Below are 25,053 nucleotides of genomic sequence, written 5' to 3' on the forward strand. Positions count from 1 at the left end.
ATAGCAATTAATACTTGCAACCATTCTAAAGAAATTCTTGTATGTCCTCATTTCTAGCAGTCATAAGCAAATACTAGTGAAATCCAGAGGGTAACCAAGATGAATGGTTATTTTGAAAGTGGGCCTGAAATTAACTCAGCAAAATAATTCAGAAGAGTCTACATTCCTCAGAGGGCTTGAACAGTAACAAACAAAAACCCCAGAGGGATAATGACAAGTTAATTTAAAACAAGACAGTACAGAGTTCTCAAAACAAGTAACTACAGAAGCAGAGTTAAGTTTTAAAGAACTGGACTGCAGCTTTGTCTCATTCATTGATAAAACAGAATGCATTACCTCATTTCCATCCTCCAGCGTTCTTCCTCTTCTCGCCTTCTCCAGTATTCTTCTTTCTGCATCTGTTTCCTCATCTTCTCTTCCTGAATTTTTCTTGCTCGAATACTGGGTTTTACTTCTACTTGTAGGTCTGGGTTTACTTTTTTCTAGTTCAGAAAAATAATGAATAAAATGTTTTTCCTCTTCTCATCTCAAGATTATAGAGTTCTTCTGACATATTTAACATACACTACTGGGCTATGATAAAAATCAAAGTGAGTAAAATGCCCTTTTAGATTGCATTGAATGAGTAGCTGAAGAAGAAAAATCTGTGCCCAGTATTTTGGAGGAAAAAAACAACAACATACTACAAAATAGCATGAATTCCCTCTTCACTTATATGAGAACAAAGCAATTTCAGATTAAAATGTTACATGAAATACTGAGTGATTTCCTGGTCAATTCTGTAGTGCAATGACTCTCTATAGCCTGAAAAAACATTTCACCTTGACTACGGTGTGCCTCCTGATGCCCTCTTCCTAAAGGGTCCTTCATACAGGGACATAACCATGAATTACTGAATACAATTTTCTGGCAGTTTTTTCTCTTCTTTCATCCCTTTCATGATTGTGCAAGCCCACTGTATCTCCTGTCACCACAACAGATTCTTCCAATATAATTTATAATAATTGAAATGCACGCCATATGTCGGTACAGGTGTCTCTCCATTCATGACTAAAAAAATCTGCAACACTTGTTTCTCAAATGTCTCCACCAAGGGTTTATATGGCTAATTCTGCCAAAAACAAGAGCACTATTTGAACTATTTGAAGTTTATTGTAAACAACATAAAGAACATACTGCTGCTTGCATGTGTTGTACCGTATTTTAATGTTGCAAAGGTTGCATGAAAGCAATGTCCAAAATGTTTTAAAAAGCCCAAAGCAAAAAAAACACCCAACAAAATAGTTTCACAGTCTGCATTACTTCTTTAATAGCTACACTCCCTAAAAAATTTATTTCTCTACCTTTTTATATTTGCTATCTACTCAGAGTACCTACTTTAGTCTTTAAATGTAAGCATGTGTAATCAGACAGCTAACATCTGGTAGATTTTCAGACAGAAGCATTAGCATTTCTACTAACCTTATACTGAAGTCTGTGTCGCCTCCCTTTTAAGTGCATTTCCTTGGCATTAGGATCGTTAAAACTGCATTCACAAAGTTTACAGTGAAAGCGGATCACCTTTCCTTCATCATTTCTTACCTGGAAAATAAATTTAAAACATATTTGGCTTTTTAAAAAAAATACCAAACAAAGCCAATGTAAAAATTGGTCTAATTTGGTGACACTGGATAACATCTACCTGTCTCAAAACATGCTAAAAAAGTTCAGACAATAACTGAAAGAAGGCAAAGAAGAGCCTTCAGTTTTCAATTGTGAAAGACTTAATATTGCAACTAGTCCTCTAAGATTGTTACTAGTATTTGAATGAACAGTTTATAGAATAATAAAATTATTGCATTCTTAGAAACCAGGATAACAGATAAACAAATGGATGTTTATCTGCACACTTAAAACATAGGTGAGCCTCCTAAATCTGTCAGAAATTCTGGCTACAAGACTAATCTGTAGGTTTTAAAAAAGTGCTGGAAATAGCAAGTTGTTTTGGGAGGGCAAACCAGACACTTGCAGTTGAAGACCTAAGTTCTCTGATATATGCTGTTTAGAAATCCCGGTGCTGTAGTTTTTATAGCAAGTAACAGAAAGTAACACATTATTGGTGACGCTTGTGGGGTTCTCTTGACAAAACGGCTGTAAAAAATTCTGCTGCATAAGGAGAACTTTAGGCTGCAACTTTTACAGGAATCTCAGTCAGTGCTTCCTAGGGATAACATATAGAACAACATCGTGTTGATCTGAGCACTTACTTCACCTAAGCACAAAGAATCTGTGTGATCCTTTTTAGGATACACACCTTTCTCAGAATATCTCAAAGTATTTAACTGTTAAATATTCAGCTGAAGACATGCAGAAACACCACCGCAACCACCATCCCGCTAAACTTTGCATCAGAAAAAAGGCAATAAAATAATTTCTGATCAACTTCAAAGAATAGATTCAGTTGGAAGAAATCCGCAACAGTCATCTCGTTCAAATGCCTCTGAAACATTGACAGGCTTGGGGCATCAACCACCTTGCTAGGAAGCCTGTTGCAGTGTCTGACCACCCTCTCGGTGAAGAAGTGCTTCCTGATGTCCAGTTTGAACCAACCCTGGTGCTGCTTTGAACCATTCCCATGCATCCTGTCACTGGATCCCACGGACAAGGGATCAGCACCTCCCTCTCCATGTCCCTTCCTCAGTAAGCTGTAGAGAGCAGTGAAGTCAACCTCAGCCTCCTTTTCTCCAAACTAGACAAACCCAGAGTCCTCAGGCTCTCCTCACAGTTGAGCAACTTGTTTAGAAGGCTGCTGTGAGGGACAGTATCAAAAGAGTTATTAAAATCCAGAAAAACTACAGCTGCTGACTTCCCTTCACCTACTAGGTAGGTGACCTTATCATAGAAGGATATCAAATCAGTTAAACCAGAGTTGCCCTTTGTGAACCCGTGTTGACTGTGCCTGATGATTGTATTTTTGTTTAAATGACTTTTGGAAGTACCCAGTATGCTGTTGTCTGTAATTTCCCCAGGAACTGAGGTTAAAGGTCTGTGGTTTCCTGTGTCTTCCCTTACACCATATTTGTAAATTGGAATAGCACTGGCTAGCTTCCAGTCAACAGGGACCTCCCAAGACCTTTGTGCAAGACCAAGATGTGCAACGGGGGTCCAGCCATAACATCCTTTAGATCCTTCAGGACTCTGGGATGAATCCCATCAGGCCCCATGGGCTTGTAAACATTCAGCTGGTTCCTTACAATTTCAGCATCCACAAACAGCAAGTTACTGTTCCCACAGTGTGGTGGCTCTCCACTGAGAGAGATGATGAAGCTACTACTGGCACAGAAGTCACTGTGTCTTCCTGTGATTCTAGTTCGTGTGACCATGGCAGATTATTTAAATACTCTCTCATCCTTCACATGAAGGGTAGATTAAAATTTGTCCAAGGACTGTAGTCTTAACATGGAATACTGATACTTGATGCAGTTAGAAGGGCCAAATTGGTAGCTGCCTACGTGTTAGATCTTGGACTTGGGAAACTCATGAGCTGATAACCTATTTGCTGTTCTAACAGTGTAAGCAGTATAGTTGCTTGGATTGACTAGGTAGGAAAGGGAGTACATGTCTGTCTTATTGGGTCAGAAATACTAGTTTTCATAAAACACATTTGAAAACTTGTTTCATATGTAATCAAAGGCAGCAAAAGAGCTAAGTTCCTTTTAAACCTGTAAATAAAGTGATTGGAAGCATTTTTGTTCCTTACAGTGTTGTCACTGCATAAAATATCCTGCTGCCCTCCTCATTCAAAATTCTTTGTGTGCACTACCCAGTAATAATGCCATGACTTAATGAGAGAAGCATTAGGCCATGCAAATACCAAATATAGGACATTTCTTTGACTATAGCAATACCTTACAGTTTGTGCCTTCTGCTAGTGGTGGTATTAAGAGCCTAGGGTTATAATCCTGCATGCATTGCAAACTTTGCCTGTTACTTCTTTAAGTAATTGTGTTAATCCTTCTATGTAGGAGCCTGGAATAAATGTGGAATTTGGTGATACTAGCCCTCTCTTTGTGTGTGCATGCTCCATAGGTCACCTGAACTGCTGTGTGTCTATTCAGTGTGAAGTGAACAGCCTCATATCGGCTTGTCTTTCATGTGTGAAGACCATTAGCATTCTTGATTCAGTGCTGGAGAGAGACATAGTTATGCCTTTACGCTAAAGTTGGCTGATTTAAATGTGGGGATGATGATGGAGAGAGATGGGCATTGCGAAATGTTTGGACAGAGAGTGTGCAAATGTGATAGTCTCATTTAATTAACCCTGTGTTAAGATTTTTGTTCCTGTTAAGAAGGTAAGGAGTCTTTTAACTGTCTGAGTTTCATCTTAGTGATGTTCATGTGTGCCCCTGCTCTTTTGAGACAGGCCACAGATGGGAGATTCTTGCGTTGTTAGAAGTGATTTGTTAACTTTGAAATGCCTTCAGGTAGTGTGAATATGACTAAGTCTGGTGAGCCTTCACGGGTAAAGGCAATTTTAGCGGTTTCAAGTCCAGAGCAGACCACAGCGCCTGTGAGTTTACATTAAGTTGCAGTCTTCTAGACAGGCATATCAAAGTGAACTCTTGCAGTTCCAGCAGGTTTGGAATTCAAGTACAGTGTGCAACGTTACAGGAGTTGGAGGCTATAATTGGGTAGTTGGAGGTAGTAACTGGGGAGGAAAGATGCCTCACTAATCAGAGGAGCCTTTGTAGTTTTTAGGAGGGAGGTCTGTCAGCTACTTGAAAACTGCAGCAGATTCATGTCTTTAGGAACCAAGCACCTGGCGGATTTTTTCTGTTAATGGTATAGTTATGTCCTTTGTAGATGCAACCTCAAAACGGATTGATGGTTGTGGGCTTAACTCTGGGGTATTGAATTGCATGTAAAATTTTGTGTGCCACTAAAATGCAACAATGGTAGATTCAAATGTAGTTGCATTATTGGTACTAGAAAAGCAAAGTAGTACCTTAAGACAGGAAATACAGTGTTTTAAGAACTGGATACAGTTTTCCATGCTAGTGAAGTTTCTTTACTTTTAACAAAAGCTTGCCAATTTTAGCATTTTTTCTGTTTACCACCTTCGTTAATGATCTAGATGATGGGGCAGTGTACCCTCAGCAGTTTTGCTCAAGACACAAAACTGAGAGGAGTGGCTGATACGCCAGAGGGTTGCACCGACATCCAGAGAAGAGAGATTTGGATGGGCTGGAGAATTGGGCAGACAGGAACCTCACGAAGTTGAGCAGGAGGAAGTGCAAAGTCCTGTACGCAGGGAGGAACAACCCCATGCACCAATGTGTGCAGGGCGACACCAGCTGGAAAGCAGCTTGGCAGAAAAAACCTGGTGGACACCCAAGCTGAACATGAGCCAGCAACGTGCCCTTGCAGCACAGAAGGTCACTGGCATCCTGGGCTGCATTAGGCAAAGTATTGCCAGCAGGTCAAGGGAGGAGAACCTTCCCCTCCCCCCACAACAGCTCTGGGGAGGCCACACCGAGTCCTGTGTCCAGTCCTGGGCTCCCCAGTACAGCAGAGACGTGGATGTACCGGAGAGTCCAGCAGTGGGCCACAGAGATGATGAAGGGACCGCAGCACCTCTCCTACGAGGAAAGGCTGAGAGAGCTGGGACTGTTTAGCCTAGAGAAGAGAAGGCTGCGTATACGTTATATGTGTGCGCATATATATATATATGCATACAATGTATATAAATACCTGAAGGAAGGGTGCCAAGAGGACAGAGCCAGGCTTTTTTTGGTGTTGTCCAGTGACAGCACCAGAGGCAGTGGGCACAAACCGAGACACGGGATGTTCCCTCTGAGCCTCAGGAAGCACTTTCTTACTGAGAGGGTGACTGAACCCTGGCACAGGCTACCCTGGGAAGTTGTGGAGTCTCCGTCCTTGGAGATCCTAAAAAACTCTCTGGACACTGTCCTGAGCAACTGGCTGCAGGTGGCCCTGCTTGAGTAGCGGGTTGAACCAGATCACCTCCAGAGGTCCCTTCCAACCTCAGCCACTCTTCTGTGATTGTTTCATGTTGAACAAATTTCCAATAAAATAGTTTAAAAATAATACACATTTTCTTATCATTACCTCCTCCACATAGTCATGGCCCACTGGCTGGACATCACTTTGCAAAGCAGCAAGAGTTGTGGGAGTCACTGGTTCAGCTGCTGTGTCTGATTTCACTTCCTGTGCTTGCACTGTAGTAGCAGGAGCTGTTTTAACACTTTCAGCTGATTTCATTTCTTCCAGTTTACTTCCCGTTGTCTGAAGCTTATTGCCACCTACAAATCAAAAAAGTTAAATCATTAACTTTCATAAAATGAGAATGTGATTACATATGATGTGCAAACTGAAGACTTTATTTGCAAATACCTGTGTTCTGGCCAAAGCATTCTCAGTCCTCTAAAATTAGTTAAAACTTAACCATATTTTAAATACAATTAAAATATTGTTAAAAGTAAGTTTAACAACATTGAAGTTATTTAAACACAATGTTTTATTTTAGCAAAAAAAACCCTTTCCTTTATACCATTGCAATGTTCCTAAGTAATTTTCATGCTTTTTCAGAAGAGATAGGGCTGAACAGGAACAATTCAGCAAACACATTTTAATAATCTCTTTTTTGTCATCAGATTTTTAACTGGATCCAAAAAAGTAATTCAAAACCTTATAATGTTTGTACTAGCAAAGGTAGTGTATCCTCAATGTTGCAACTGCATAGATCTTTCCTTCAAGAGCCTGATAGCTTATTGTGGAACAGCTGCTTCCCATCTCTAAACATCTGTCATACTCATTTCAAACATTTCCACTACTAGATTTCCACTGTTACAAGGATGTTTCAGTTGCCCAGTTATCAACTGCCAACCTGCTGCAGGTTGCCTTGACAGCTCAAGCTGTGAACTGAAATTACGACCAACTGGACTATAAACTGCAGTACTCCATCACCTACTACATAAGAAACCAAGGTGGGCTTCTTATGAAGGCTGCAGAAGCCTCCAGGAAAGGTCAGGTGGAGACAACTGGGCAGAAAACACCAAAAATTTTGAAGCAAAACTTCCGTATATATTCTTACTTTCACATATCAGTAATTCTCTTAAACACAACAGTTACTCATGCATAAAGTTAACTAAATAAATTTGTATTTGCTGCACTAAGTTTAAAAAAAATATAGAATAGGTTAGGTTTCAAAATAAAGACTGACTTCTGTACTTGCCAACAAAGTTTATTTTCGGTGTAGATATTTTCTTTACAGGTATATTAGCAGCGGTTGAAGATGTTTTGTTGTTGGATGCAGTGTTAAGTGGTGTGTTTGCCGTGGGAGTAAGAATTTTCACTGCAGAGGACGCAACAGAGGAGTTCACAGTACTGCTGCTAGTTGCTATATTTGAAGCAGAGGCAGTTGGTTTGGAAGCAGATGTGGCTGTTGAGGAAGTAGCCTGGGTAACCACATTTGGCTCAGTTGAAGGAATGGGTTTGCCAAGTTTTGTGTGCAACTTTACTACCTGTAAGAATGCAGAGAAATTCAAAATTCGTTATATGATCTCCTTGAGATAACTATAGAAAATGATGTAACACAAACATCAATAACTAAAAAAATCAATGTAACTAATAAGGTAGCTCTTGCTTCTTTATGAAAAGTGATCTTGGCAAAAAGCCCCTGATGGGCGCGTAAAAACTCTTGTAATCTGTAACAAGGAAATAGTTAATAATTATCTCACATTGCTTATTTCCACTAGAAATTCAGATATTTACTCCAAAAACAGTGTAGATGAGAACAGAAAGCCAACAAATTCATAAGCCAGTACAACTCAGGATGCATTCTGCTCCAACTGTTTCAACGTGACTGTTTTGTTGCATGGTTGCTTTTTATTCTCCCCTCAAAACTGTAGTATATCAAACTACTTTGGTTCCAAATAATACTTGTAAGTTATTTAATTCAGATTCAACAACACTGTCTCTTTTGATCATCACATTTTAAGAGTATTCATACTGAAAGAATTGCCAGGTTAAATAGCAAACTGAAGAGATTCTTTAGGCAAAAGTGTTTTGTTTTGTTTGTTTGTTTGTTTTTAGTTAAAGAAAAGCACATCTGCAGAGACAGTTAAGGACGATGTGAGAGGTATATTTCAGAGCTCTTTAGTATTGCACAGAAAGTAAAGAGGTACATGCTTATTCTTAAGAAGCAATAAGCTTCTTAATAAGCTTTCATAGCAAGCTGGAGATAGAATACTATTACTTTTTGGTGACAGCTGACCATCACACCTGAAAAAGTAGTGCAGGTAGTCCGTAAGAATAAAATAAGCAAAATCAAAACTAAAGACTAGGTTTCAAAAATAGTAGTAAAAAACCTACAAATCTGCAAGACATGCCTTTAATGCAAACACATGTACACTATCAAGATATGCACACAACTGTATACATACACTTTTCAGGTTTTTGTTCCTACAGAATGTTCCCCATCAGAATACACACATATTAGTGTCACACAATACTGTAAGTTCAAGCAACTCTTCAGAATTACTTTTTTCCCAGTAGAGGGCACAAGATTCTTCAGTGTACCGCAGAAATAAAGAGTTCTTGGAGATTTCATTTTTACACTGATTACAACTTACATTAGTAGTGGTTAGAAACTATGAGGAAAAGAAAGCTACATCCAAATATATAAAGATAATATCCACTATACTCCATACACCTATGGAGTTACAGGGCACAATCTAAAAATGCGATGCCTCAACTTATTAATGAAAGAAAGAACACTAGCCAAATCTATCTGAATTATAGTTTTTGCTCTTGTGGAAAAAATGTTTTAAATTTGCTACAAGATTTATTAATTTTAATAGGAACAATGTTACTGATGCCACTTTGTGCAGGAGCGGGCTGGCAATTAGGACCATGCGTGGCGATCAGTTAGCTGAGGGGAATGTGCTCGAGCTTGTCTAGACAACAATTAACATGATGAGACATCTTTACAGAGCACAGGGGAGTGGGAGACGGATGGCGCCATCCAAGGAAAGGTAACACCTTGCTGTTAATTGATGGTAGTTAACCACCAATCAGGGATTGCCTAGTATGCAAGGCTTAGCTTCAAGAACCAATCTGTTTAAAACGCGCAGCTTCTGAAAGTGTATATAAACTCGTGCTTCTGTACAATAAATTGACATTTGCTTGCATCAAGCTGCGTCCCGTCTCTTCATTCGCCGCAAATTGGTGACCCCGACGTGATGCGTTTAAGGATCTGACGTGAAGGGCTCTTGAATCGCCTATCTGAGCGACATGCAGCGAATACCACAGAACTTTGAATGATCTGCTGAAAGGGAGTGGGAGCCGGCCTGAAATCCCTCCGGAGTTGAGAGGTGAGCTGTGGGAAATCCGTAACGGGGAATCAGGCTTCATCCCCAGAAAGAGACGTATATGGACTCATGAAGGGTCTTCTAGTCAGATCAGGGAGTCCGTGCCTCAGTCTCCTCAAATGGTGACCCCTATGGTGGTGTTCCGAAGCCTTGGAAGAATAAGGACGGAAAAAAGACAGCTCGTGGAAGAGGGCTGTGTTCCGGAGGAGACGGCTTGGCTGAACGATCGTCTGGCTGGCCGCACCAGGCGGACAACCTGCATTGAGACAGGTGAGCAGCCAAGAAACTCTAAGACTTTGAAGCTGTAAATTCCACCAACAGCACGACTCTTCTCAAGACACCGTCAGCAATGGCGATTCTGTCCACATCTCCTCTGCCACCAAAGCTTCTGTCGCTGATTGCAGCGACCCTCACAACACAGGACCAAGCACGGGAACAGGACAACTTGGACAATGATTTCATTAACACTGATAAACCTTTTGATCCAGGTCCTATAGATCTGGAAAAGGAGCTAGACCTTTCCCCCACCCCCTTGTCTCTCCTGATGCATTGATTGTATTTTTGGGGAGGGTGAAAGGGGGTCTGAGGGATTGGTGGCAGGAATGCAAGTGGGAAGCACTTAAGTGATGGGTTTTGGGAGTTGCTATGGCACGTTCAGTATTTTGTCAGACAAATCAACCTTGAGAGTGGCAGCCTGTGCAATACGAGGCTGTTAAAGAGTTAAGCAAAGCAGTGCGGGAAGGGAGGATTCATAATGAGAGAACAGCTAGGCATCGTGAAGGAGACTAGGAAAGATAAACATTGTTAGCTAGTGTTTAATAGGTGTCTGCATGCTTGTAGAGATATATAGTTATGTAACTACATGAATGATTTCTGCCCTGAGCCTGGTGCAGCATACAGGGGCTCAGAGATGTAAATAGGGGCTTTTCTGTTATGGTAAAAGTGTTTCTCTTTGCATAAAAAAGAGAGGGAATGAAGGGAATGACCCCAGAGGTATGTTCAGAGAAGGCATGCGATGTTTCAAACTTTTTGACTGAACCAGTTCTTGTTTGGTGTGCCCTTCCACCTATGTATAATGTTAATCCAAAAGAAGCTGATATTGTTTACACTTTGAATGTCGATAATTGTCTTTCTGTAGATGCTAATGTAGTAGGAGGCTATGATGGGAACGTGTCGCAGCAGTTCTTCTCTTATCCAGAGTAACAGCAGGGAAAGCATTAAAGAGTTAAATCACCTTGTTTGGTAGGCAGTTAAGAATGTGAGTCAAAATTGCCACTGCTTTTTGCTGTTGGTTCAAGGACATGGCTGTGAGGATTTTGACGGTATGTGCTGCGTGGATTTTAGGCACCCCATTGCAGCAACATGTTATCAAAATCTGAGAAAATTTCAGCCTTTTTGGCATCCATTCACTCAATTGGCAGTATTGTTTGTTTGCTATTACCTTGGTTGCTGTCATGTTTGCAAGGGCCCTGCAGAACATGGCAAGCCTGGTACTAGCCGTTCAAAAACAAAAAGGGGAAATTGTAAAATTGTACGGAACAGAGACAGTGGGTTTTGACACTGATAATATGTCTTAGTTGCTTTTTTTATTTGTTCTATTACTTATACCTTGTTTTTACTCGTTCGGTTTCAAAGGTTCTTTTTGTGCAACAGGAAGGGGCAGATGCAGGAGCGGGCTGGAAACTAGGACCATGCATGGCAATCAGTTAGCTGAGGGGAATGTGCTCGAGCTTGTCTAGACAACAATTAACATGATGAGACACCTTTACAGAGCACAGGGGAGTGGGAGACGGATGGTGCCAAGGATGGCGCCAAGGATGGCGCCAAGGATGGCGCCAAGGAAAGGTAACACCTTGCTGTTAATTGATGGTAGTTAACCACCAATCAGGGATTGCCTAGTATGCAAGGCTTAGCTTCAAGAACCAATCTGTTTAAAACGCGCAGCTTCTGAAAGTGTATACAAACTTGTGCTTCTGTACAATAAATTGACATTTGCTTGCATCAAGCTGCGTCCCCGCAACTTTGCACAGTGTTCTGAGATGCAAAGAGCTATAAAAGCTGAATATTAACACTGTATTTGTTACTGACACTAATATTTCCAGAGTTGAGGAAAATCTGCAATATCTAAACACACATTTTACGCTGGCATTCCATTTACTATTGCATGGCCAAATTTAAAACACAGGTCACATTCACAGAGCAGCTTACAGTCTTTATTCCAGAATGCCCACCTAAAAGCACTCAAACATTAAGGAAAACATGCTAACCAAAAAACCCCCAAACATACTCATTATAAATCTACTACAGGACATCATTCCTTGCTCTCATATGCCAGTCTTCTTCACAAGACATACCAAGGAGTGATGTGTCCCCCTTGGCACTGACTCAGCTTACAGTGTTTCAAAGTGCACTGAAAGCTTCACAGCACTAGATGAGTAAGATTAATGCCAAGAAAAGCACTGAAAACAGTTAGGAGGTACAAGCGTACTACTACCATGTCCTCATGGACTCTTTTCCCCATCTTATCCCACATCTTCTTCCTACAGTTTACATACTTTCCCCAAAACACACTCTTCTCATTGATGCCATGGCAGTATTTTTCCCCCTTTCTCCCAGCAAGGCCATTCTAACAGTAAGCTTAAAGACAAGTTTGAAACAAAAAGCAGAATTAAACATCTGTAAACAAAACAATTCAAATTCTGTTGTTTCTACATATCTGTATCTTCTCCTCTCTAACATAAGAAAAAACAATGGAAGAAACACAGAAATCACTTGTAAAATAAGAACAAGAGAGAACTCTTACTTTCTGATGCTTGGCTCCACGGATGTGGGCAGCATAAGCATCTGCCCCTGTACAAGACACATCACAAAGTTCACAGCGCAACTGATTCTGAGTTCCACGAGCAGAAGTGCTGCTGCTACTGGTGTTCTGGGAAGCTTTTAATGCTGCTTCTTTCTTTTTGTGTTTCTGGCCTTCTAGGTGTTCTTTGTAAGTCTGTTTAAATAAACAATACACACACAAAAAAGCTGTCTTGGTCCTGCTTCATCATTCATGTGAATATATGTAATACAGAACATAGTATAACACACATGCTTTGTATAAGAAACACTTCCTACATTGAACATTTCTTCCATATGACATGCTCTAAAGCCATTAATAGCATGCTACTTCTAAGGTGAAGAAATTCTCTTCACCATTACCAGGATGCCACTTTTAGGTAATACAATATGGGCTCTTCTCCTCTAATTCTCATTTCATCAAGCACTGGTCAACAGATAGTACCACTGAAAACTTGATATGATTGGAAAACTGCGGTTTTCCGCATTGCATTCTGTTATTCCTGATTTTGAATTTTCCTCAAACTACAAGACCACAATGATCAAGTGTATTGAGAGAACTAAAAAAGAAAATTCAAAAGGTGGTGGTGCATAAATAAAGCGGTGCTGAAAGTGAAATGCAGAAGTTGGTATTTCTTCCTATACCAACACTAGCAATCCAGAGAGCAGACAGGGTGGGAAATAACAAGTTTACCCAAATAGCAAGAACTGTTTAGCCAGACACACGTCAACACTTCGCAAGAATTGGTTATCTACTTTGTACACACTTGTACCCACTGTGAAACTAAACTGGGATGCTGGAATACTATGAAGAATAAACTTTCAGGCTTACAGTTCACAAAAATGTATGTAATTCCATAGTTCTGAAAAAAAAGTATTTTTTAAGAAGTTTGCTATGTTAAAAAAGCAAGCCACATTCAAAATCTAAAAGATATATCTTCTCATAGGAACTCTTTCTACAATAGCACACATTTTCATTTAATTATTCCTTTAACAGAAGTACAGAATAAGGCCTTTACTAATTAATAAATACTGTTAAAGCAGTCAGATTTTTAGTTGAAGAGATTATGACTAAAGTGTATGACAGGATATTACATATTATAGGTACCTGTGGTCCAGCACAGCTGATCTTACAAACATCACAGTAGTGGATCTGGGGCGGTTTGGGAGGTTGTTTTGGTTTCAGTTGCTTATTTTGGAATGGTGCCTTTTTAGTAAAGGTGGTCCCTGTCCAAGCAGCTGTTGCAGCAGCAGCAGCAGCAGCTGCTGCTGCTTGTTTCTGTTGCTGCTGCTGCTGCTGGTAATAGGACGATGCAGCTGAATACACCGCAGCTTCATAGCCAGAATAAGAGGTACCTCAAAAATCAAAATAAAATATATGTTACCACACTGTACATCATGTATCAATTACATAATATACTAATGCAAAACATGTTGCATAATAGAATTTGGGGGGCAGGCCAGAACATACATGAATTATTGAGATCTTGTTAGGCAACCTGAATTTTTCTTGATGTTTCATAGTACACATATATAGCTACCAATTGTATCAGGAATGTATTTGATTTTAGACATCTTTGCAGACACACAGTTATGTTAGATATATCAAAGCATCGCAAAAGTGTATGTAAAATTTCCTGGTACATCTGGTTAGACTGAGTATGGTATAACAAAAGATTTATCAAAGGCCGCTTGAAGTAAGCGGTCTTCTAGAACCAGATTTACTGTTCAAGTTTCCAAATGTCAAGGAGGACAGACATTATGTAGAGAAGGGGAAAAAAATATGAAGACAGAATGGCTAGTGCACTTACATTCTATTTCAATGACTTAATTTGTTTTAGGGCAGAGAAGCTGCTTTCCTGCTAAAACTTGGCTATGCAGTCCTTGATTTCTAATATCAAAGCTGAATAAATGAAGGAAACTGGGCTTTCATGCCTCTAAGCCAGTTTTCCCATAAAATTTCTAATCTACTGGTTCAACTATTTAAATCCTCTGATCAGGCTCTGTCTCAAAGAAGTCTTAAAATCCCTTTTAAACAGAAAACAAAACAAAACAGAGTTCAAGGTAGCTATAATACACCAGTCGATTTATCATCTGGCCATAAAGTTAACATCTGTCTTTAACTACTTTTCAGATTTCTAACATTTGAAGCAGAGTCTTTTTTTCAGCACCCATTCTCCTCCCACGTTGAGTCAAGACAGCTCAAACTTACAAGATTCATATTGAACAGCTCCTCCCTGTCTCTGTAATTGCTGTTTGATGGCAGCATGCTCCCTTCCAGTTTCCCTGGGCAATATCTGTGTCTGTGTGTTTGCTTATTTTTTTTCTATCCCCCATCTTTTCTTTCCAAACCTTAACAGTAAGTCACAAAACACTGTGCAATGCAGCAATGCCAATGCTTTATATATTCTCATATGTAACAAAATAGGCATACACAAACACCAAACCTCTTTTAAAGGTACAGCAAAATATTTTGCCATTACGATTTGATTGGTTGATAATTCTCCATAGACTATGACATTACTGAAAAAGAACTGCTAAAATTCTGAGTATTTAAAGCCTCTCCTGTAGCAACTGCAAAGATCCCAGCAGCATAATATGCAAAATTCTTACCAGAGTAAGTAACCGCTGTTGTACTGTATGTTGCACTTTGAGTATAGGATGGAACAACAGTAGCTGCAGCTGCCACTGGCTGCACAGTAGAGGATACCGGATATATAGAAAATGTAGTTGTTGCTGGACTTGGGGTTGCAGGTTTTATAGCTGTCACTTGTCGTGTTTGCTGAGCTTGGGTATACTGAGTTGCCCCTTGGCTATATCCTGCTTTTGGAGCTAATTAGGACAGAAAATAGAAGTATACAATCATTGACATGTTTTAGTTGACTGAAATGCAAACCATATTAAGTGATCCTTAACAATATGCTGGGGAATAAATGCATAACAAGTGGGTTTTGTTTTGGTTTTTTGATTGGCTTTGGTTTTTTGTGTTGTGGTTGGTTTTGTGGGGTTTGGGGTTCTTTTTGGGGTTTTGGTGTGTTTTTTTCTTCAGTCATGATTATGCATTGTGTGCCATGTATCACACAACTGTTTAATCATGTCACAGCTCACACTAGTAAGCCTCAGATTTGTTTAAACTGTGCTGCCAGGTTTTTAAGCAACCTTCTCATTCAACGGTTTTATTAGAGTACACTAAACCAAAGTACACCTGAACTTTCTTATTAGTTCTAATTAAAGTAAAAAAAGTAAATAGGATTTTTGCTTTGTAGCAATCATAATTAAAGAACTACATAAAGTAAATAAAGAATTAAAAAAAGTCTAATGAAGTTATCATCTGAACCCACCATTGACTATCTAAACGTCCTTCAGCAAGGTTTCTAAACAAATCATCAAGAAGGCTGACTAGAAGTATGTTTTGAGTGTATTTAATAATAATCCAAACCTCAGAGACAGCTACTTATAGCAGCGTCACAATAATGTTCAAGTTCTAGGTGCAGTGAATTTCTCTATATATTGACAGAGATTACATGACAAAACTAAAAAAAAAATCTGGATAATGTGAAATATTCAAAAAACTTATTTTTAAGGTATTGAAGTATACACTGACTGTGTATAATGACAGCAGTTTGAATCGTGTCACCTACCTGTCTGGTAGTATGATTCAGCTACTGAAGGTTGAGGCTGGGCAGCAGCAGCCACAGCTGCTGCAGTTGCTGTTGGCTGTTGATAGTATTGCTTGCTGTCATAAGCTACAGCTGGGGCGGTAGATCGAACATAAGAATAGGAATCCTAAAAATTCAAAAAGGAAAACCCAGCAAATTTCTCCTTTAAGTATGTATCTGGAGTAATAGCAGTCATTAGCAGAGTCAAAGAAACAATGTATTTTCTTCTGGTCAACTAAAGCAGTTTAAATCACATACTTACAGATACAATATATACAAATAAATGTATTAAAGAAATTAGATTTACATTTATAGATACTTCAGGCCTGAAAACAACTCTGATGGTCTTTTTCAGACTTGATACAGTAATTAACCTCATGCTATTAAATCACTTTCGCTACAAATTATTTTTGTTGCTGAAAAGCAACTACTTTCACTAGTTTTTCATGATGACTGTATCAAATTACACTTCTGTAAAATATGAAGTGAAAAAACACCATAATAAATTCACAAGTTTACAAACATGACGCTCTATTGGCTTTAAAAATCCCATCATTAACAATACTTTTATGGTTAAATTTTTAGAGTATGAATTAAAGACTTCTTTACTTTTTGGTGTATCAACTAGTCCATTAGGGAACTATATCTAGTCTATAATGGCAAAGCAAGTAGCCCATTCAACACCTTTATAACTCAGGAGATTGCTACTAAGCTTAGAATGGCAGGGCCAGGAAGCCACTGTATGTATGTATATACATATATTCTCTCATCCTCACCATATTTATGGTAAAGTATAAGGAGGTGATCAACTGAGGGGAAGTAAAGCATATAGCTAAAATGGATTAATGTATAAAATTACAAAATCTCTTTTCCATCCAACCTGTGTAAACTGAAACTATTCTTATTTAGTGTACTCTTTTCTATCCGAATGCATCTACTAACTGACCTCATAATTATGAGTACACATGCTACTAGAAATTCTCCTATGTTATGATTAATTACCACATGTAACAAATCATAACCTCTGTACAAAAGAACTGAGAACATGCAGCAACAGTACAGTCCTTTTAAACAAACTAGAATACCAATTAGAATTTAGATGTTGCCTTGATAACCTTAGGACTAGAAGGTTAAAAAACCGTTACACAACACATACTATTGCAACATCAAAGATGAAAACAAACAATTCCCTTTTGTAGAAACCTGTAGCCACATGAGGTTAGGCAATGATCTCACAAAAGGTACCCAAACCCATAAAACGGGTAGTTCCTCTTCTAGGGCAATCTCCTAGCCCCGTGTTTGGCACTAGAACTCCTGCGGCACCCAGGAATCTGACAAGGGAACTATTTCCACCTCCACCGAAAATTTTTAATGGGACAGTTTTTTTCAGCTACATCAGTTCCATGACCCAGTTTACCACATGCCACTCAAACATTCAAGCTAGCTGAGACAAGACACTACTGCTCTTTTCAGCAGTAGTTTCACAAAATCACTTGGAGGTAAACATCCCTTCACTGCTTATTATGTAAACATCTGAAATCTTAAGTTTCTGCAGTAGTAGTGCTGACATTCCTCTACATGGGCCATATCACACTGCAGTCACTTCACATTCTATGAGGTTTTGCTACTAAGTTATTGGAGTTGTACTCAAACTGCAATTCCTAGAAGAAAAAAATGCAAATATCATCACATTCTCTTACCCAAACAGGCTGCCTCATTTTAACAGGTCATTTAAAAATCATACAACAGAAGTAATTATTTTGGAACCCACCTGGTAATTCTGTGTAGTGACAGGAGGTGGTGGTGGTGGAGCTTCTTGCTGCCTCTGCGTATAACCATAGTCTGTAGCTGAGTGCGCTGTAGGATAGCCTCCATATGCAGCAGCTGTTGCAGCAGCTGCAACAGCTACTGGAGCAGGCCTGGCTACTGCAACTGTAGCTGCTGCTGGAGCATACGCTGCAGTAACCGTGTGCGCAGCGACGGGTGCCTGGTGGACAGTGTAGCTGGCAACTGTAGTTGGATGGGAGTACGCTACACCTGAAGCTGGCTGCTGGCTACATTGGAAAAAGGCAGCAAGTAATTAGATTAATCCACATTCAAAGCTAATGCCTACACATTTCAAAATCCCAGAGCTGATTAATACTTGTCTGTTCTATAAAGAGACCTGGAACAGCAATCTACCTATGCATACACTTCAATGGCTCTTAACACCTCTCTTCCACACCCATTAAAAAGGCTGTTATAATGTTAGACATTTCTGTGGAGGAACACGTATCATGCAGGTGATGACCTTCTTAGCAAGGGGCAGATTTGTGTGGGTTTTTTTCAAGCAGAAGAACACAAGTCTTTCATTCAAAATAATACAAAAGCCTTAAACTTATCTTTTCATGACTGACAAGTTTTAAAATGGTTTAGTAGTTCTTCCAACAAAACTAACATCCCTGTTATATTAAGAAACACTACTTTTCTGCGAGAGCTCACGACTGACCTGCACTTGCATGAAGTTTTTCAATAAAACATATTAAAGCAATAAGATATAAAGTCTTCCATGAAAATTAGCTCAGAATTCTTACATTTAAGGCAGATACTAAATACACACCTCCAATGCTGAACCTCTCCCAAAAAAAAGTTTAGAATTACAAAGCTGGCCCCACTCGCATGTACAAAACTCCACTGCCTCACAACATGAAGCAATCAAAAGGACAGTGAGATCAAGCAAGAAGACTGCTACCAGAGCTCTGGCAATCTTCCAGGCACATGCTGAGACTAATCTGCCTCTCTAAAATTTGCAGGTAGGACATCAGTATGTGGCTGTTTCCTAAGAATGAGTAAAACAAGCAGAAATAAAAACCCATGGCTTCAAAACCTTAATTAGTTGAACAGACACTAGTACTATCGTTCTATATTGATGTGTAACTGTGCATTATGATTAGAAGCTTAGAATAGTTACTTTGATTTTTAATCAAAATGAACAAGGCAAAATATCACTATCTGGAACAATTAAATGAAGCAGGGATTCAATTTTTCAGTATACTTTCCGCACTGTTGTTCAATAGTACTTAAGAATCTCTATAGGGTTTCACATGTCCATAGCACTATTAAAAGATAATTCAAAACCAACTCTATGCCTATCAAGGAGGTAGTATCCCCTATTTTTCAGAAGAAAGTAGAAACCAAATAAAAATGAAATCTCACTTGAAGCAAACATACTCACTGGCACAATGAACTGCATATGGTTATGCTAATATTTTCTCCTAAAGTCTGAGATATTGTCTCTGATATAACTACCAGAAACAAAGCACCTTTTTAACTACATGTACTATATTATTTTTGCAAAAGATATTAGCATAACTCCCTTGTGCTTAGTATTTTTTATTTATTTTTAGAAAAACTGATTTTGTAATTTTAATTACAGCAGAACCCATTAACGTCGCTGAATTAAAAAAAAAAATTCTCACACCAGAAACAGTAATTTTATTATTATTGGACTTCCACACCTGGACTCCACCTTATTCCCACTGTAGGCACCTAATTCCTTAAAAGACCACTTGCACATTCAAATTTATTTCAGTTGTGAGTTGTACTCACCACTATGTTTCGTTCTATTTTCAATTTTTTAGCATAACAGTAGAAGGAAAAGACTAAAACTCTTTGGTGTAGCTCTCACTATTGCTTGGAAAAATTCCTCCTACTTGACATACACACGAAGATTCTCTGTTTTGTCAGTTTAAGGTGAGAAATTGGACTCCATCAGACAATTCAGGAAGATTATTTTATGACAGTAGAAGTGAGTGATGGTCTATAAAATTAGGGCACATTATCTACATAACTAACAGTACAGAAATGCAAAAATTGTGAGGTAATTACCATTTTATGTATCTACTAAAAACACATAAAATTGAGAAAACAGACAGCAGTCCAATATTGTCAACAAGGAAAGCCTTGCTCCACCCTATCCCCACCCTCATTTTTTCCTCCTTTCATGTAAAAAACCTGGCTATGCCATCCTATCCCATCCTTGGTGCTAGTTCTGCTAGTTGTCAAGCTATTCAGTGCACTGATTAAGTCATTAATCTAGCAGAAAACAAGTTGGGTTTTTTGTGCTCAGCTCATTTTCTAACATGGTAGACATGTCAGAAACACTAGAATTTACAAAACAAGTCAGCTGAGTGCCAGAAACCATTTAAGTTATACACAGGGAAATTGGAGGGGTTGGAATAAAAATGGAAGAGATGTGTTCAAGGCTGGGTTGGATGGGGCTTTGAGCAACCTGGTCTAGCAGAAGGTGTCCCTTCTTTAAGGTCTTTAAGATCCCTTCCAACCCAAACCATTCTATGATCCTATGAGAAAGAAAAGGGACCTGTACAGGAAGCCTTAATTTGGCTCTTCGAAGTTTCATGAAACTGTGCTTAAGTTACTACTACAAAATACAATACAGTGCTCACAATACACTACAAACTAGCAGTGCCAGTCAAGTTTATTAAAGGAAACCTTTTTGTTCTCAAAATATGTATGATTAAAGCTACCTGACAGTTTCCAGTATTTAATATTGTGAAGAGATTATGATCATTATCAGCAGGACTATTAACAAGATTCTGGTACAGAGAGTTTAATTTCTTTTACACTATTTTTTAACTGAAATTCCTTATCATGGTATAGAATTAACAGCCCAAATCATCAGATTTCTAAGGCTAATACAGTTCTATGACCATGTTTATTTTAGCAAACCTGTTCCCCTTGCTTCTGCAACATCATGCAGAGCTAGTGATCGAGTTTGCAAGACTGCAAGAAAAATATTCTATAACTAAGTGCTTCTTCCTTTTTAAAAGTTAGTTACAGCAACATATTCTTTAAGTTCATGACATTCTTTTTCTCCCCACAGTCTTACTGAATACCTTTTAAAATTAAGATGACCATCCATTTTCTTGTAATTAATGTACATGAAAATATTTTTGTGCCAACTTCTTAATTTAATTTACAAGTTTTTGTCCTTGTTTGGTAGTTAGTACCTCATCACATTTGCTGAGGTGAACTTACCTCCTCCTAGGTTACTTTGCCACACTACCTATTCCATTGATCTGTCTTGCAGTTAAGCTGTGCACCTATCACAGTATTATCTATTCTTTTTCACTACAGATGGCAAGAACTGTACACATCATTTCAGATGAAGTTTCAGCTGTGCTACCTGCTTTGCTCCAAAGAGCACTTCCTTTCCAGTGTAGCTTCCTCACAGCAGCTTCTTGTAAAGTTACCTCTGTATTGACAATAATTTCCTTGCATCAAACATCACAACATGCCATACTAATATTAAGTAAGACTCAGAACCAATATCCAGGGAGCTCCACTGCAATTATTCCTATTTGATAACCACTCTTCTAATTCTAACCACCTCTACCAGCTCCTTCTCTACAATTCTCTTACTAATCTCTACCTTAACTAATGATCTCCTATACTGTTCCACATCATATATTTCAACTTAGTCCCAATAAATAAGACTCCAAAAGATTTAGGCACATGATCCAGTTATAGAGCAACAATGAAACAGAGTATGTCAGCTAAGCTACAGTAACAAACCACATGCGAGTTCTTCACCACAACAAAGAAAGTAATTTGGTTTAGCTTAATCCCCCAACACAGTGGGAAAGAGTTGAACCAAATTACTTTGTATGTTCTATTGGCTAAGGACACGCAAACAGGTACTGCAACACAACAGACAAGGGAAGCTCATTGACCTGGTAATTTAGCCAGTTTTCTTTGAAGATCAATTCTTCTCTTCTGCAAAATAAATTCTAATATCCTCATTAGCATCTTTCAGTTCAAGGAATTCCAGCTCTCTTCATATGAGAAGATACATGGTCCAGCTGGCTTTGTTACCTAGGTTAGGCTTAAAAATCACAGAATACTTTAGGTTGAAACAAAGATTTGGAGGTCATCTGTTCTAATCCAGTGCTCAAAGCACAGCTAATTTCAAATTACATTAGGTTTCTCAGGGTTTCATCTAGTCAGGTTCTGATTATCTCTAAGAATGGAGATTGTGAACCTGCTGTAGACAACCTGTCCTAGTGTCTGAGCACCCTCATTCTCGATTTTTTCTGTAGATTAGAAAAGCTTCAGTTTTAAAAGCAAGTGAGCTCTAGACATTTACATAAGGCAAACTCAGTTTGTGACGATTCAATTCAATATAACTTCACATTACAATTCTTACAGTGTTTTGATTTACTATCAAAATAAACATCACCCTTTGATTTAAGAAGTTACGGGTGAAGGACCTGCCAACTTCAAATGGTACTCTGCTGTACTGTCTTATCACATTACCTTTTCCACCAGAAATTTTCATTCAAGAAGAATGTATTTTATTCATACCACACACATTTCTTTAGGTGATCACAATAGTAACAGGGCTTCCCCACCCAGCTGACTAATTCCTGTTTTCTAGGAACGCCACATATATTTCGATGATGATCTTCCAGCTCAGATTTCTATTTTGCTGCATTTTCACTATCCTACCCAGGGCTAGTTTACAGTCTACATGTTGCACTCAATTGTTCTGCTCCAGGTTCTGTAGATGTACGTTTCAGTCAACTACAGAAGGTCATTTCCAGCATCTTGCCTAATGTGTTTTGTCTCTCTCCATTTGCTTTAAACTGCTATGTGCATATTGCTATTTCCCCATGCTCTTTGCTTCCTCCTCCCAAATAAGCTTGCTCCTATTCAGAAGTTTTGCATTCCAGTGTACACCTAGCCTGCCTTCATCTTCCTTATCCTACTGAAGTAACCTCAAAATTAGGAGAATTAATTCCTTATTCACAATTATTGTATTACAGTGCACAAGAAAAAGTATTTTTTGTTAAACACTTGGCCTGTGTCACATGGTATGGAATATCCGTTTGGTCAGTTGGGGTCAACCGTCCTAGCTGTGCCCCTTTCCAACTTCGTGCACCTCCAGCCTGCTTGCTGCTAGGTTGCTGTGAGAGGCAGAAAAGACCTTGAATCTCGGTAACCACTGCTCAGCAATAACTACAACATCCCGCGCTCAGCAATAACTAAAACATCCCCATCCAAAACACAGCCCCATACCAGCTACTGTGAGGAAAACTGACTTTATTCTGGACAAAACCAGCACACCCTCACCTGCTACTTACTTTTATATAGAAACACTGACAGAAGGTCTGGATTCCCTGTAATAGATCCCCCCCAAATGACAGAGAACTAAGAGCAATTAAGAAACAAATACTGAATTCTCTGTAGAACACTTGGCTCGTGCCCTTTTTCATTTCCAGCCACTGGCCTCTTCTAGTAAAAAACTGTTGAGGCTTCATTGGTAAAAAAAGTGAATTGAAAGTAGAAAACTTTTTTGTACATTAACAATATCAAGAAAATACAACACTATTTTGCCAAGTAATAACTTCAGCTGACTTAAGATTGCAAGATATTTTACTTTCCACATTAAGATATTTGTGGAGTAAGTCATGCATTAAGAAACTTAAGGCATCTGTAGCAATTATTGTCACAGGGCTACATTTAGGGGAAAATAGAAGATATATAGCACAAAAGGTTTATCTAGAAGAAGCACATAAAAGGTTCCTTATGAGCCTTGCTTTCCACCATGCTGATTCTATTTAAAAAACACAAATTGTAACTCATGTGCATGTAAGCTGAAGAAAAACAAAAACTCTGATCTCCAGCGTACCTCTGTAGTACCAGCCAACATATGCACACACACATTAATGCTGCTGCTATTTCAGCTCTGCTTAAGGTGCTGAACACTGGAAACTCTCTTCCTAGAGAGGGATAACATCTTAAATATTTTTGCTTCAGTTTTCTGAAGAGTGTTATATTGATACAGAATTATGACCAGGAATAAAACCAATTCTGCCTCTATCCAAGCTACAAGCTTCATCAGAAATTACAACTTCTATTTATTTCTATATTTTTCTAACTTATTCCATATTATTCTAATTTATTCTATATTATTCTAACTAAGGAGTATACAGTAAAATATACTCCTTGCAGGTTTTGATTTGATGGGGGTTTTTTTTCATTTAAAGAAGTAATTTTCAGGCTAGCTTAGCACCGCATTTAAGCTACACTTAAAATAATTTCTAAACTACAAATATATTGAACTCAGCCCCCCTGCCCCCCAATTAAGACTTATTTCTTGAATTCTAATTTTTAAGAACATTTGAAGATTTTAAGCATTAAGGAAAGCATAGCTGGTAAGACCTAACTGCCACATTTCTCAAAGTTTCATAGATTATTCTATTAGTAGTAGAACAGAAAAAACAGTTCTGCATTTTTTCTTTCAGAGATATGAAGACTGAAACAAGTATGTCCTAACTCTACAAAAACTGAAAGAAGAACTACTATCTGCTTCTTTTTCAGATCCCTGAATAACTCATCAGATGAAGTTTCAAGTGTGTTAATGGTACCTGGGCAAAGTAAAAGCAAAGTAATAATAATTTTTAAACCAACAATTAAGTGAGCTTTTTTCCTCCTGAACATACTTGAAAACAAACAGCAGAAAACAGTGAAATGAAGTATCGCACTACAGTAAGTTATACTTCAGAAGTGACTTTAGTTGTTTTTCTAGAACCTGCTACTCACTGTGGGCATAAAATTTCAATGAAGGTTGAATACATCTTTTCAGAACTTTAGTGAGAAGTATTTCCTTTATTACAATTTTGTGAACAGAACATTGTAAAACAATTCACTCTAATCCAAAGAAAGGCCTGAAGGCATGCAAATATGCAATCCCCTCTTGAATTCTGTTAAATTTCAGCAGCTCCTAGTAACATATTCTATGGTTTAACTACGTAAGGCCTATAAAAGATAGTTCTTTGTAGCAATTCAGAGTTTCTCTTCCTTGTTTCTAAGAACATTCATGCATCCGTCCATTACAAACAAAGAACACATTGCTACTAGGTAGCTTAACCACACACTATCAGTAACTCACCTCAAAGATTTTCAATATACCCTTACTGCTTTCTTAATCTTCACTTTTAGTCTCATGATCTGATTTAAATCCAAAATCTGCAACATTTTCCTCACTGTGTATCACAATATAACTCTAAAGTGTTGCAATATATGCTCTGTATCTACCTCCCTTTACTCAGCTGAACACATGACAGTTCATCACCTATACTGCTTTCTTCGTTACCAAAACACTGAATTTATTCAAGTCTTGT

At 38.6% G+C, this 25,053-nt stretch overlaps 1 protein-coding gene and 1 non-coding gene across 4 annotated transcripts in view; both read right to left on the minus strand.

The window, feature by feature from the left end:
* Positions 1 to 25,053, minus strand: part of ZFR (zinc finger RNA binding protein) — a 46,747-nt gene that overhangs the window by 16,213 nt on the left and 5,481 nt on the right. For 2 of the 3 annotated variants that reach the window (XM_055698892.1, XM_055698895.1), the window contains exons 3-11: positions 17,640 to 17,922; positions 15,851 to 15,995; positions 14,823 to 15,041; positions 13,318 to 13,565; positions 12,175 to 12,366; positions 7,223 to 7,523; positions 6,109 to 6,302; positions 1,462 to 1,581; positions 337 to 482 (exon numbers count right to left, since the gene is read on the minus strand). In XM_055698892.1, coding sequence (XP_055554867.1) covers positions 337 to 482; positions 1,462 to 1,581; positions 6,109 to 6,302; positions 7,223 to 7,523; positions 12,175 to 12,366; positions 13,318 to 13,565; positions 14,823 to 15,041; positions 15,851 to 15,995; positions 17,640 to 17,922 — 1,848 coding nt within the window. The remainder of the gene's footprint in view (positions 1 to 336; positions 483 to 1,461; positions 1,582 to 6,108; positions 6,303 to 7,222; positions 7,524 to 12,174; positions 12,367 to 13,317; positions 13,566 to 14,822; positions 15,042 to 15,850; positions 15,996 to 17,639; positions 17,923 to 25,053) is intronic. The other variant, XM_055698894.1, reaches the window with a different exon arrangement.
* Positions 20,512 to 20,648, minus strand: LOC114015283 (small nucleolar RNA SNORA66). The gene has a single exon (XR_003559124.1). It is a non-coding gene; the product is annotated as a small nucleolar RNA SNORA66 (small nucleolar RNA).

Source organism: Falco cherrug, chromosome Z (genome assembly GCF_023634085.1).
Source record: "Falco cherrug isolate bFalChe1 chromosome Z, bFalChe1.pri, whole genome shotgun sequence".
Taxonomy (NCBI): Eukaryota; Metazoa; Chordata; class Aves; order Falconiformes; family Falconidae; genus Falco; species Falco cherrug.